This window comes from Chelon labrosus (assembly GCF_963514085.1).
Source record: "Chelon labrosus genome assembly, chromosome: 9".
NCBI classification, from domain to species: Eukaryota; Metazoa; Chordata; class Actinopteri; order Mugiliformes; family Mugilidae; genus Chelon; species Chelon labrosus.
In genome coordinates, this window is record NC_140359.1 from 5948578 (window position 1) to 5963997 (window position 15420).

The 15420-nt window shown below is 43.0% G+C and overlaps 1 protein-coding gene across 1 annotated transcript in view; it reads right to left on the minus strand.

Annotated features, from left to right (window-relative positions):
* Window positions 1-2266: 2266 nt before the first annotated feature.
* The window catches only part of cux2b (cut-like homeobox 2b), a gene marked incomplete at its 5' end in the record, with an annotated part of 80510 nt that continues 67356 nt past the window's right edge, over window positions 2267-15420 (minus strand). The window contains 16 exons of the mRNA XM_084551173.1: window positions 2267-3249; window positions 3432-3708; window positions 3814-4002; window positions 4096-4401; window positions 4539-4704; window positions 6769-7601; window positions 7757-7858; window positions 8888-9517; window positions 9851-9950; window positions 10175-10223; window positions 10327-10385; window positions 10485-10676; window positions 11662-11757; window positions 12446-12494; window positions 14700-14766; window positions 15110-15186. Coding sequence (XP_084407299.1) covers window positions 2436-3249; window positions 3432-3708; window positions 3814-4002; window positions 4096-4401; window positions 4539-4704; window positions 6769-7601; window positions 7757-7858; window positions 8888-9517; window positions 9851-9950; window positions 10175-10223; window positions 10327-10385; window positions 10485-10676; window positions 11662-11757; window positions 12446-12494; window positions 14700-14766; window positions 15110-15186 — 4006 coding nt within the window. The 3' untranslated portion in view covers window positions 2267-2435. The remainder of the gene's footprint in view (window positions 3250-3431; window positions 3709-3813; window positions 4003-4095; window positions 4402-4538; window positions 4705-6768; window positions 7602-7756; window positions 7859-8887; window positions 9518-9850; window positions 9951-10174; window positions 10224-10326; window positions 10386-10484; window positions 10677-11661; window positions 11758-12445; window positions 12495-14699; window positions 14767-15109; window positions 15187-15420) is intronic.

A 15420-nucleotide genomic window follows, 5' to 3' on the forward strand; every position in this document is an offset into this window, starting at 1 on the left:
CTGTACACTCTATTTCAATATAATCAGCACATTTTGTTCCAAGAATGTAAGATATTATTTTTTTAGCAATTGTGTAATATATAACTCTACATAATACAATCCAAGTCCTCTGAACTATGTAGACATGTGCAAGTGTTTACTACCAACTTCAACAATACAGTAAAGGCAAAGACTTGTGGACACTAAGTTAGGATAATGTTGATATTTGAAATTTTCTTGAGTTCTCACAATTATCAAAATCTAAGTGCTGTAAGTACTTCATACACGAGGTATTGAATATCTAGTTAACTGTTCTGAGTATAAAATAGAGGCAAAATACATAAAGAACATATTGCAAGCATGACAAAGAAACGTCTACAGACACAATACACAAGTGGTCAAAGATAATATGAGGGGATACCTGTAACTTTTCGAGTTCTTGGATAAAATGTACTTACAGATTGAATGTTTAAGTTGATGAGAGGTCATACTGTATGTATCATGCTTTCAAATACTATGAGCTTGAGCCCCCAAAGCAGATCAATGCACAGCACCGTAGTGGCACTCAATAACTAAACATCTCAGAGGTGTAAGCTGAGGTGTCTGATGAAAGGGGCAGTATAATATTCATAATTGTGTTTTTATTGGTGATTAATCAGATGAAAATTGAATTGTTGGGATTTTGCTAGCTTAGAATAAGCTCTTTTTATCTATGGATATGGATCTAGAGAATGGACGTTTATCAATACGTAGGATTGTCTGTACTTGTGTTTATACAAAATGTCACCACTTGCTGCCCAAGTACTGTTCCAAATCCAATTATACATCTGACCAAGTGCAGTCCAAATTCTCTAGATGTGTTCAACCGTTTCATCCAGGATGCATCTGGAGTTAACTTGTGTATTTTGAAGGCATCATCAAGTACGCTGCTGTTTGAAATTACAGAATGCATTCTCCAAAGTCTACACCTCAAGTCAAGTCTGAAACACCAATTGCGTGTAGTGTGCATATCTGAAATTGATAAATGCCCAGGGTCTTTCACATTCCAAAGGCCAGGTGTCGCTAAAGGTATTTAACTGGTTGCAGTCTGCAGGCTAACCACTAGATGTCTCTAAATGCTACACAGTAGTCCTTTAAGTAGGTTTGATTCTAGCTACAGTAAGTAAGTGGAGATTTTGAGTCTGTGCATTCAACCAGCTGTTACCTGTGAGGAGGTTTGCAAATAATTATCTCCACGTTTTTTTTTTCAAACAGCAAAGTGTACATTGTAAAAGACAGATTTAGCTCATTAAAGTGCCCCACTTGCCTCAGGTTTGTTCTTTGAGGCATTAACTGACATCTGAGGCATGATACGGGGTAGTTTCCCTCCATTGATTCAAATAAGTGTGGGTCATGTTCATGTATAAGAATGAAATGCATGGTCATAGCATGATGTGCATCAACAGAATCTGAGGTAAACCAGGTGTCCTGTGTCTTGGCCCATTATCGTCTGAGAACCAGTGCCTTAGAGGGTCAGAGAGGTAAGTGTGAAAGAAATCATGTAAACTGTGCTCATGTGAAGTGAATGTTTCACTTGCATCAAAAAAGCACAAGGGCCCTATACTGTAAACCTCGAGGAATATTCAAAGAAAAACAGAAAACAAAACACTTAAAAGTACTCATTAGATTTACCATTTCCTTTTTTCTTATTTTTTGCAGGGTTTTGAACTTTTTTTTCTCTTGTTTTCGCTCAAGTATAATCACAGGTGACTAACTACAGAGGATAACAGGGTCAGGTGAGTACCATGCTACATCAGGTTTAGAGAAGGCTATTGCAGACAATTCTACAACATGTACAACCACATTTTATACGTGTGAGTTACAAATATTTCAAAACATATCACCAAGAAACTAAGTACATACAAGATGTTGAATATTTAGAGTCTTAAAGGACTATCCCTCAGTCAGGTAATTGGATTTCATGTTACTTGACAAACTGTCCAGTCTTACAGACAAAATCTGAAAAATTGCTATTCAAAAAGTAGCAAATTTGGTCAATGTCTCTTTTCAAATAGTTATAGTGCTTTTAATGGCTTAAGACAGGGGTCTTTTTTTAATCTCACCCAGTGGCAATCTACAGAACTTCAGTGTACATTTTATGACACCATAGCTGCAAAAGTCTTCATGTCAAGTCCAATAGGTAAAACAACAGCTAGTGCTGCCACATATATTTAAAAGTAGTATGCATTATCAAAAGAAAACAAAAAACAAATACACATTTATAAATTTTAACTCTTAAGTTCTTGTAGGGAATTCAGCCATATGTTTAGCTCTGAGTTCCCATTTCCTATGAGTTACCAGTCTGAAAGGACAGGCCTTCAGGAGCCAAGCTCCATTCAAAGTCTTCATGACGCTTCTGTCTGGGACTCTCTTGCGTGCCACAAGGGTCGACAGGGCTAGATACAACTAAAGTGGACTTAAAACTCCCATTCCAGTGTTTCTTCTCGATTGGCCGCCCTCTCTAGCCTGTGGATGATGTTGTTGAGGTTGGCCATTTTCTCATTGCGTCTCTGAGTGCTTCTGTTGAGTTTGGGACTTTGGAAGGGAGGGAGCGGGTTAGGGTCCAGGCTGTGATTGGTGCTCGTTGATGGAGGGTTGGGCAGCGAGGGGGATATGGGAGCTGAAGAGGAGGGAACAGGGGAGACTGACATCATGAGGCCGGGTGAAGATGCAGCAGAGGGGGAATTTAGGGAGACCTCCAGGCTGCTGCGGCAGGGCTCTGATGAAGCCTTGAAGCTGACTGGGTCAACGGGTGACTTTCTAGATTCTTCCCCCTCATGCCGGGACTGGTTGGCTCTCTGTGGACCGTCTATGGAGACTGCACCAGGGTACAGGCCCTGTGCCTGGCTGGTCATCCCCTCATCCTGCCTAAGGGTCTGGCCAGCCAAGAGCGGCTCAGGACAGCCAACGATGGAATCCTCGTGCTCGCTTTTCAACTGCGGGAACGGTACTGCTGTGGGAAAACACTGAATCCTTGACGTTTTCGTAGAGCCTTCCCTTCCATCCGCCCCCCCATCTTCCCTGTCTATTGCCTCCTGTTTGACATGAGGCTGTGCAGTGTTGGCACTAAGAGGAAGGCTGGAGCTGATGTGTCCTGAGGGCTGCTGCAGCCTCCTCTCCTCTCCATCAGAGTGGGGGCTCCTGGTCACTGAGGGGGAGTAGCTGTGATGCTCAGCATCCGTGTCATTATCTGGCAGGCCTTCCATCAAGACCTCCCGCCTCATCCTGGACCTGCACACAAACCCCTCTGTTAAACGGTCACTCAAGTCACAGATGTCTCACAGATGAGAATATTTAAAGGATTACATTTCTTATTCACATCTGAGATATTCAGTTGCAGCGTAAATTAAGAGTACAGAAACAATGAAAACAATAAAACATCTGTAAGTAAAGGTAACAATGGCATTACTGGCCTGTAGTTGTGGAACCAGTTGATGACAGTGTTAGTTTTGAGGTTGAGCTGTGAGGCCAGCATCTCAATGGTATTCTGAGATGGGTAGGGCTCCAGCAGGTAGGCCTTCCTCAGGGCTTCTTTCTCCTCAGCTCCCAGCACCACTCGAGGCTTTTTCACCTGGCTGTAGGGACACAAGTCCAGCGAGGCCAGGGCTGGACTCACACACTCAGAACGAGTGCTGGGTGAGTCGCTGTCTGAGCCGGTGCTCAGCAGCCCATATCTCCTCTTCAGATAAGCTAGAGGGAAGACAGGGATATTCAGGGTAATGGGATTACAAAACACCAACACATTCTCCTACTTGTACAGATATATATATTACAATATACACCCTAGATACCTACCTTTCTTCTCCATCTTCTTCATGGCCCTCAGCTTGTCAACATTGTGGGGATCGTTGAGCCAAAGCTGCATGCGGACAAATGGCTCCCTGCCTTTCAGACTGAGTTTGTGCCAAGGTTTGGGCCTGGAGAGCAGGTCAGACACTGAGCCCTGAGTCAGACCCAGAATGGTCTCCCCAAAAAGACGCTGGCCTGTAGGAAAACAGTATATACAAAGTGAGCAAGACTGATGTCTGTATTGATGACATGCATCAAGTTAAGCACACAGTGTGAACTCAGTCTCACCTAAGTTGTTGTCTGTTAGCACCTCTTTCACCTTTTTGGTGATGGCATATGTGTCTAACTCTGAGGACATGGCCACCAGCTCCTGGATGCCCATTGGGTTTGTGGGCTGATGTAGGGCCATGAGACTGGGAGTGGATTTTCCTCCCTCTGGGTGGGTGGGCAACCCCAAGCCCAGGTTCTCAGGCTGCTGATTCTCCTTGCTGCTCTCCAGGGAGAGACTGACGGGTTCAACCAACGGACTTGGGTGACTCTCCGCTGGACTAGGAGGTGGGGAGGGTGAGGAATGGGCTGTCACTGGGCTTTTATCTGGAAAAACAAAATTGATAATATTATCCACTAGAGAATATAAAATTACAAGATTTCTTTCAATATTGACACCTCAACAGTCCATCAACCAGTCTTGCTTGTTTGTATCCATAAAGGTGTTTAAAATGCAGTCTCACCCTGAGCGGGGCCCTGGTTCGGGGGCTGACTGAGGCTCTGTCCTAGCTGATCCAGTAACCACAGCTGCATGCGTATGAAGGGCTCTCTACCTTTTTGGGTCAGCTTGCTCCAGGGTTTGGGTCGAGACAGCATGTCACTCACGCTGCCCTGTGAAAGCCCCAGCACCTGTGCCACACAGTCACAGGTAACATAGGGTTAATACTAAACACACTGTCTGTAACATTACTGAAACCAAACAACTATCAGAGAAGAAGAAAACCATTTGTTCTTATAATTCAACCTCACTGATGCACTTTCACCAAACAACCACTAGAGGGAAACAAAACATCATAAATGTTTATGTTGGTTGAGTTTCGACTTAAAGGACAGTTATCAAGGTGCATCCACTGATTTTGAATTGCCACATTATGATTTGTATTATTGTGGAGTATTTCTGAGAAGACATTGCTGTCATAAACTAATAGTGCAGATGTAATCAAAGCAACAGCATTTTCTTTTTCCTTCTCAAGCGGAAACAAGTTCATATTTAATATTTGAAATTAACAGTCAAGTATTTACAACTTGGAGAAAGACCTATGTAATATGGAACCTGCTATATTTTATCCAATCTTACAATAATACAGTAATATATCACAGATATGCCAAGGAAGATGCCTAGAGGCATTATTAAGAAGTGTAGGTCCATTTTCTGGGGCTGAACGATCAAAATGCTAATAAGATCCTGTGTTGCGAATATATCATTTTCTGATGAAATTAAAAATCTGGCTGAAGGATGACACATTTGATGAGACTTAAGTTTTTTTTAAAAAATGCAACTAATGACTAGATTGAGTTTAATTGTTCAGCATCCAACTCTTAGGAGCACACGGTGCCACAGAGACGAAGAGGTGAGCTATTGAAACCCATTAGTCTGAGAAGACTTACAAACCCACAAAACCACAATGAGAGCTATCTGCGTGGAGAATAGTGTTGTACAATGGTGATGCCCGGACGGCTGTGGCTCAGATGGTAGAGTGGGTGGTCTGCATGTCCTCGGCAAGACACCTTCCACGGCACCATGGAATGAGTGTGTGTGTGAACAGGAAAATTTGTAAAGCACTCTGAGAACCACTAAGGTTGAAGAGTGCGAAACACTCACTTGCCAGTTCATTAGGTACACTGGTGAAATACATTCTAATATAGCAGTCCTGCACCAAGGCTTAGCTTATTTTAAACAAATGCTGAATAGCTTACCTTTCATTAGAAAGCTGTAGTTGTTTAAAATAACGGAGGCTGTAGTTTTTAGTATGTTCCTATTATTTTGACAAACCCTGTTTAATCGGTGGGTTAGGCTAACAGAAACACTTGTGAGTTTAATTTTAATACAGTTTAACAGCACCACAAACTACATCCTGAAAAATAATCTTGAAAATTGAATTACCACCTTTCTGACACGGTTTCAACATTAACCTGATTAATATTGTAACAATCATGAAGGGGGATGTAGTGTGTTAGAGTTAGTGTTTTCACTAGTGTACCTAATGAACTAGCAAGTAAGTATAAGTGCAGACCGTTTACCAGTATTCAAAAAGATAGAGTATCCAAGCAAAATCCAGTTCCATCTCACACTTGGAGAAAAGCACCATAAGGCTTTTGCGGATGCTAATTAAAATGAGAACTTTTTGGACAATGTAGATTACAGTCGGACTAAAACGTATTTTCAATAGGGCTAGGACGTATACCTGAACATGAGGTACCATAGGGATGCTCAGGATTTGATATTATCACGGGAAGCGTGACGTCTCCGTCTCAGCTAAAAGTCTTTCACAGAGATGTGAGGTACTTTTATCAAATTATAAGAAGGGCGGCAGATATTGCTGCTAAACTAGTGGGACCTGTTATTACGTTTAAGAGGCAATTACTTTTTTACTCAGATGACTTTTTCCTTTGTTTGCTGAAATAATTAAAATGTGTTTTGTGTTTACTCAGGTTACCACAGTCAAATCTTTCACTCTGTATGAAGATCTAAAACCATGGGACACAACAAATTACTTTTATTTTGTGTCTGTGGCTCCTTACAATTACCAGTTTGTGTCTCTCATGAAAACATATTCAGTTTAATCTTAAATGCATATCAGAATTGTTAATATAAAGTATATACTCTCCTGCTGTAAGCAAGGATTCTTGTATTCACAGTTAACAGTTAATACTGCAGCATGGATGAGTTTATATGAGAGATTAACATCTGACCTTTTCACCAAAGATCCTCTGACAGATGCCGTTCTTCGCCAGCTTCTCCTTCACCTGCCTGGTCAGCTCAATGGTGTCCACCTCTCTGTACATGTACATCTCATACTGCTCTGGAGTCAGGGGGGGCACGGTGGGCTTCAGCGCACGGGGTATATATGCTGGGTAGTAGGAAAGACGTCCTGGTCCAGGTCCTGGGGACTCACCACTCACTGAGGTATCTGACTCCACCTTCACCTCCACTGGTCTGCCCAGGCCCAGCTCATCCTCAGCCGCAGAGGCCTCCTCACTGTTGGGAAGACCCTCACCATTCTCCAGACGGGGCCAGGGTCGGGGCAGGATAGATGGACCAGAAGAAGAGGAAGACAAGGCCGGAGAGACCGAATTGAAAGGCCGAGAGCTGACTCCGAGTCCCAAAGAGCCACGGTCCTGAGACCAGTGCTGATCGAAGTAGGTGCCTGCTTCCCCAATTTCAGATTTGACTTTGCGGATGATATTCTGGACGAAAGCAGCTGGGGAGAGGACGCTGAGCGGTGTCTGGGGGCTGCTGATGGAGTTGGCCATGCACACTGTAACACAGCCCCCCTCTTCCTGCTTGATGGAGATGGGTAAAGGCAGGCCCCTGGAGCGCTCAGGGGGCCCCAGACGTTCCACTTGAACCCCTGAGCTGGCAGTCGACGCCCTCCCACACACCTCCATCTCCATTAGGGCCTGCTGCTGGGCCTCCATTTCTCTCCTAGCTTGTTCTAGGATATTTTTTATGGTTTCGTCAGAGCTGCTACCTGCCCCGTTACTGCTTCTGCCTGATGAACTGTTCAGAGATGACTTGCCATCACCTAAACAAGAAAGACCCACATGCTGACACTGACGCACTCTCAAATCTCCTTTCCAATCTATGATCAAAATAGATCAAAATCAAAATCATTGTCAATAAATACAAAAATCAATACAGCTTTAAAATGTGATTTATAACTCGCAGCTTAATCCTCACCTCCCCTCTGGGACTGGATCTCCTTCTTGGCCTGCTCTAGGATATTCCTAATAGCGTCGTCTGACCCAGTTTCAGGAGTTCGGATGCGTGGAGTGATGCTCCCTGCCACAGAGGGTAACAGAAAGAGATAGAGACAGAGAGAGGGAGGAGAAAGGAGGGGGTGAGTGGGATGGTTGATCAGAGAGCAGTTCCAAGGCTTTGCTTTTGACTGCTAGATCAATGGCTGCCTTTGAGCGCGTGCTGTCTGAGGTTGCAGTATACGGGAAGCTCAACTTTCAAACGCAGTGAATCTAGGGAGAAAACAAAGTTTAAAAGTAACACTATAAACATGGCAGAGGAAGCCGTGAAGAAGTAAAGGATGAGGTCCAAGTAGATTAGAAGGTTTAACCGTACACAGGTCCAAGAGCTAAGTCACCACAATAAGATGGCACGATAATGTCTGCACTAAAAATACGTACTGGTACATGGTTGCTTCATAGACTCTAATTTTACAACCCTCTGAAAAGAGCTTTTTCTGAAAAGGTTATTTTGGTAGCCTTGGCCACACATCACCTGTTAAACACGTGATTTAAAAAATCTATTTCAAGGAAAAATAAAGGTGAGGGCTGAGGACGATGATAATTCGTTTATGCAAGACTACTTGTAGTTGCATGTTCGGCTTTGACTTGCTGTACAATTCCTATAAAAAGACTCAACACACAAATACACAAAAATAGAAAGCCATCTGTAGTTCTCAGCACACATTGCTCATACAGGAGTACGTTGTATATTTGCTGGGAACTATTTTCCCTTGTGGATTAATACACATTTGTTGCTCCAGAAGCAAGATGCAGTATGTGAGGTCGACTTAAAAACCAGTGCCCATGTTCATTTTAATGAAGAAATGGTCCACTGATCTGTTTGTAAAAGCTACTATGACACAACTGGTTCAATCAGCATTTGGCTACAAATGTTATACTTGTTCAATCAATCTGATCAATCATTGTTAGTTCAGATGTTTTTGATGGGATTTGCCTATTGCTTATTTGACAATAAGAAAATTAAAAAGGGTCACCTGTCGTATACTTTATCTAACTGTATACTGTATGCTACCCATTCTCTCTGTGTTCTGTCCCAGCATCTTCCACTCACCTCTCTGGCGAACCTGGATGGTCCTCAGTGCCAAGATGTTCTGTTCATCAGAGAGAAACTGCTTCATCTTAATAAAAGGCTCTTTGCCTTTGACAGTCAGCTTCCTCCAAGGTTTGGGTCTTGCCAGGATCTCACTGACCGAGCCCTGGGAGAGGCCGAGCACATAGTGGCCAAACACACGCTGGCCAATGTTATGTTTCAGCAGCTGCTCTTTCACCTGGAAGGCGATCTCCGCTGTGTCCAGTTGGTCATCATCTCCTGCAGTTGAGCTGCCGCTTTCTGACTGATCGCTGGGCAAGCCGGCGTCAACGCTGCCCGGCCCCACAGACCCTTGAGAGGCGGACATGAGGGCAACTTTGGCTGCATAGAGGGCGGTGGGGAAGGCCATGAGGCCTTCCTTTTTAAAGTGTGGAGAAAGGAGCTGCTTGTGGAGGATGTGGTCTCCTGACAGTCGGTCCCCGGAGCATGGCGACACAGAAAAGGGACGGGGGAGATCGTGGCTGGAGGAGGAGCCATCCAGGGTTGGGGGTCCAGGGCTAGGGGAGGCCCGACTGTCTGCCTGAGAGGAGGATGAGTGGGAGCCTGGCGGTCGGCCTGTCTCCCTGCCTGCATCCTCAGAATGGTCGTCATCTGATGACAGAAAACACATTCTTCCTCACTTAGCTTGTATACGATGCAAACAGCTTCATGGCTTTTGCAACAGTGAAATCAGATTAACTGTTATCGTTCACTTGCTTTCTAGCCTTGCAAATCCACATTACATCATTTTATACACAGAGATTTAAATCTGAAAAAAAATCGACAACAGAATCGACTGAGCCTGACCAGTGAGCGTCAAGCACTGAGTGAACTATGTGGAGGTTTTAGAGGATGACAAAACCTACTGCCCCTCAAAACTGCACAAGCTTGTGCACTGAATCGTTTAAACCGACAGAAAATTATGCTTGAGAGACATTTATTTACCATTGCTGTGCAATATTCGGGTCTTATCCACCAGGTATTTGTGAGATGGAAGAAACGCCTCTTTATCCAGCAGAAGAGCCTCTGCAGCCTTGGCAGAATCCTATACACACACACACACACACACACACAAGATGTTAATTTTCGATTAATCAATTACAGTGGCTGTCGATATCCTTATAATGGATGATGGATCAGTGAGGCATTCAATGGCACTGCTGCAGTTTTTAATTCCCAGACACCAGAAAACATTAAGAGGAAACCAAAGGTCTACCTTGGTAAAAGACTTCTTTTACTGTTGTGTGAACAGTAAGACAGAATAAATACCTGGGTTGAGCTGCCATTTGCCGAAGCCAGCTTCATTACCTTTAGGATACTACAGACAGAAACAAACATGCAGACAAAGTCTTATATTCAGATCTGCAGTATATTAATATTACTGTGAATCAGTGACACATTCCAAATACACTGATTATCACCTGAGCTCAGTTTTAATCTCTTCATAGTCGATCTGGGATTGCAGTTTAGCTTCTAATCTCTGAAATGGAAAAAGAAAAGAAACATGTTTTACTAAGACTAATTTTTTATCGGCGTCACGGAGGACAGAGGGTGTTTTTGTCACAATGTCACCCCTCACCTCGATAGCTTCTGCCTTGTAGGCCAGCTGGCGTTCCAGCTCTAGGATCTGATTGGCTGAGGTCTCCTGAACTTCCTGCAGTGTGAACTGCAGCCGCTGAATATTTTCGAGGAGGCGGAGGATTTCGCGGTCTTTAGCCAGCAAGGCGGCCTCCAGCTGGGAGGGCAACACGTCACCCTTCTCGTTCTTCTCCTGACAGGGAAGAAGGGTGTGAAGAGGAGGAAGATAAAGTGATGAAGGAAGCGAAGGCAGCTAGTTAATCACAACCTCTGCAGTGGTGATGTTATTCAGAGAGAGGAAAGTGAGAATGCATGACTTCTGCAAAGATGATGAGGTCAAATTTAATACCATATTTTAATAAACTCAAGAGTTCGATAATAAGGCAACAGATTCAACATTTCCATTCCATTTGAAATGAATCTAACATCTCATAATGTGAAGATCTCTACAGAACAAATGCCCCTAAATTATGTTGTGGTGCTCATAATTTGTTTAATAGTCTCCATCTGAGAATGAATTAGTACTAGAGTACTGATTACTCAGAGTAATGATTACTACACAGAAGTTGCATAAAATCATAATTATAATAAACATAATAGTAAAAAAACATTAGTAGAAGCAGATTAAAACTCAAAATGTACCTAAAATATCAGAGATAACGCTACTTATAATGCAGGATTGGTCTCTTGTCTGCTCTCTATATAACTATATATAATTCTCCACCAGTGTAATCAATAGTTTTATCAATTATGCATTACAATGTAAGCTGAATGCTAAAATGCCTTCATGAGTGCTTTTAAAAACAATAAAAGCTTTCACACTAAATAGCCATAACATTATGATGATATTGTGTAGGTCCCTCTTTTTACCACTAAAACTGCCCCGACCCATCGAGGCATGGACTCCACTAGACCTCTGAAGGTGTGCTGTGGTATCTGGCACCAAGATGTTAGCTGCAGATCCTTTGTGATTCTTTATGTCATGATATCTGGGGAATTTGGAGGCCTTGTTAACTTGTATTCCTCAATCCATTCCTGAACCATTTTTTCCACCTTTCAGTGGTCATAATGTTATGGCCGATATATATCAATACATAATATTCTGTAAGTAGTCATATGCATTGTAATAAATCTTTTGCATTCGTAGCTGCAATGTAGTGAAGTAGTGGCACTCTTACCCGGCTAGTACCCTCTGCTGGATGGCTGCTTCCCATGGTGGCACTGGCTAACTGCTCCTTTAGCCTCTCCACTTCCCTCTGAGCCATTTCTGCTCTCTGCACACAGACATGGTATCACAGCGTTAGAGTTTTCATACACCAGCCACATCAATTGGCTAATGAGATGATCAAGGTGAGAGCACATACATAAATCAAAGGAGGCGCCCTTGCTAGGAAATTTAAAGCCGAGCGAAAACCTGAGCAGGGGCCCGAACAGACGAGTGCAGCCACCGGTTTATTCTGCTGAGGGGGCTGTTTAGTCAGCCCACTTTATTCCCCAAACTGTTTACCTGCTCTGTCACACCCGGCCTGCTAATTAATGATTCATTTTGAGAACATTTATCTAGGAGCTGCTGGCAGAGAGCAGCAGAGTGAGAAAAAGAGTGCGAGAGGAAAGCAGAGGGGAGAAGAAAGAGGCAGAAGAAAAGAAGCATCACCGGGATAGGAAGCAATCAAGGCAATGAGATAACTAAGAACCCCGGCGTTCGGCACTCCGGCATCAATCGCGCTCGGCAGTCTCCTGTTCTCTGCCGAGTGGAGCCGTGCTGCCATAGTGCGCCCACCGACGGGGGCTCAGGTTTACACTCACTAATCACAGGCTCAGGGGAGGGGAGGTAGAAAGGGGGAGGAAGGGGGGTGCACAGGACGGAGGGTGTCTAATTAAAGCTAAGGCTTGATTACAGGAGTGATTACCTTAACGAAGGAGCATCTCAATCAGAGCAGTGCACAGGAAGACTGCACTCACCTGGTTTGCTTTCTCAAGATTTGCCATAATGGCGCCGACCTCCTCTGCCCTGAAACACACACACAGACAGGAAAGGACAAGATTACTCACTTTTTCAACAGCGAGCCGTACTGTTATTACACATTCTGTTCCTCATACATTCATTTAAAATAAAAACTGAAAGGCCTGACTTCTACATAAAAAATGACATTTTTCATACATATTTCAGGAAATCTAAATATAAAGAGTTTTAAGTATAATAATTGATTCAGAGAGAAGGTAATAATGTAGTCTTGTATGATACCTCCAACTTCTGAAGTACAGTTCAACAACACCAAAAAGATAAATTTATTACAGGACTATATGTTATTAGCTAGTTGTACCTAATAAAGTGGGTACAGAGTGTATCATTGCCTCTTTGCTGACACTTCAGTTCCATGAACGAAAACTTCAAACTGACTTTTGAAATAATGAGGTCATGTGTCCGAATTCCCGCAGTGTCGCTATGCCCCCGTAGGAAATATTTCATTAGCCATCGAAAAAAGTACATGTATTTTAAAAATTTTGTTAATTAATTTAACTGTTAAATTAAACTTTCTTTACATCTCCCAGCAGGATTTTGTTTCTAAGCCTTGTCCGGAAAACCAAGGAATACGGAATATAGCAAATGTCATAATCTGCTTTAAAAAGGTTGAATATAAAATCCTTTAGAGGTCATTAAACATCTGTAATACTACCTAGAAACAATACTGATTAAACAAGCTCTGTGACCTCAGTGATTCAAATGGCCCGTCACTACGTGGCGGCCAAGCAGCAAGTGGATGTCTATGTGAATCGTTTCCTCTTGAGCTTAAACTCCAGCATCTAACAATCTGAGTCGTCTAATTTAAACAGAAGCTCAGCAGGATTATTCATGAGGTTTGTTTGAAGTTCAATAGTTTCATTTTGCACACAAGGGACCAGATTTTCAAAAGGTAGATAGGAATGAATTAACGAGGAGGGCCGTGATTGATTTAAATATGCACATAGGTTTCTCAAGTTTTGGGACACTGTGGTACTTTTTACCAAAAGAACACATTTGACTCATTAAATCAATATTAAACTTTTCTTCCATGTTAGCACCTATCTGTCAGTGTTCCATGGTGTGATTATCTAAAGTTGTGTTTATCCAAAAGGATCATTTTGTTATAAAATACAATCCTCCGGTACGTCTACACTGAGACATGGGATCAGTCCAATAAAACTGTCTGAAACCTATTCTTGGAGTTAATGATCATCAGTGTTGTGTGGTACAGCCCTGGTTTCAGAGGGTCTTGGCCGTGACCAGGTCCTATCAATAAGGCCGGGACAGATGGCGCCCTGCTGACAGAAAACACTAACAGGTGTCAGCGCCACGTTTAATGAACTTGTGCAGTACGGAAAATGTTTTGTATTGATTACCTGCTCGGCTACTCAAGCCGAAGCAGACAAATGGTCTTTCTTATCAACATTGAGGAAACAGTCAGCGAGAGTAATAGACGGCGGCTCGGTGTTCAGGAGCTCGGGGTCAGGGAGGGATAACTGCAGCTGGAGCTCTGGGGTCAGCATTGATACTGTCGGGCCACAGGAATGTGACCAGGATGACACACATACTGTATGACAACCCACATAATGGAGATGGTCTTTCAAACTGCAGCTCTGCGCAAAAGGTAAGGCCAAACTGAAAATGTGTCCAATCCAAGAAAATGGATGGCAGTGGGTCCAGAAACATCAGTTCAATTGCGCCATGGATTAAGCCTGGGAGAAAATCCATTAGCAGCCGCTGACTGTGCTCTGGAGCACAACCCAAACAAAGGAGTGTTTACTTTGAATGTCTATCGACATCCTTCATACAAGCTCAGATTCATTTCAGGCGTGCGGTGGATACATTGCGCTCAAAGACCAGGACAAGGTAGAGTGTTTTCTGAAGCAATCTTTAAATGGAGCAATTCTTCTTGAGGGCTGTCAAGGCCCAGCTGCCAGTGAAGGCAAACACAGACCTCTCTCATCGACCTGCATTAGTGGCTGAGTCACTCTCACTCTCCACCTTTACAATGGCATTCCTCAGCTCTACGCTCTACATGAGCCTATGTAGACAAAATAAGAGCGACTTCAGCACTGGAAACGCTACAAGAGGCACGAGTGAGGAGTGCCACACTGATGGCAGTGTGGAACCATCCCGATGCAGGATGGAGGAAAGAGATGTTGGTTGAAAGTCTGTCAGAAATGTGTGGCAAAATAAACATGAGATTCTTACTTGTTCGTCATCTCCTGGTTGTATTTACACCGCAGGTCCAGCAGCTCTGTCTGTGCAGTATTCAAAGCTGGAGAGAGGCGGACATGGGGAAGTGAGATATTAACTTTAAAAAAGACATGAACTTTGACCTTAAAGCTACATCACTCTTTTTTTAATACAATTTCTAGAGACGTTTTTTTTTTTCATGTCCAAAAATTATTAGTTGCTGATAGTCGAGCTACTAATATAAGGAACTTAACAATCCAAAAATTAACTTAAAAATGATATAACACTGTTATACGGTCAAACTTAAATTCTATGGGCAAAATTATACATGTAAACAGAGCACTCTGGGGCAACTATAAAAGCTCTTTAATAGTCTGACATTAAATTAAATGGCTCCAGTACCGGCCACTGTTTAAACCACTTACATGTATGCAGAACTTTGATCTTCTCGTCGGCCTCTGATAATCTGTCGGCCAAACTAACATCAGAGCTCTCCTCCTCCCTGAGAGAAGAAACTCGGTCAGGTCCTTCACTGCATCGCAAACACAGATTTAAGACTAGAAACTACAATGACACAAAATCACCCAGATTAATCTGAACAAAATCTTCCAGTCACAGGTGACTACTGGGTTGTTAACAGACCATTGTCATGTGAGTTTTAAGTTGGAACCACCAAACCTAGACTCCCCATCAGCCATTTAGAAGTTAAAAAAAAACAAAAAAACACTTGATGTGA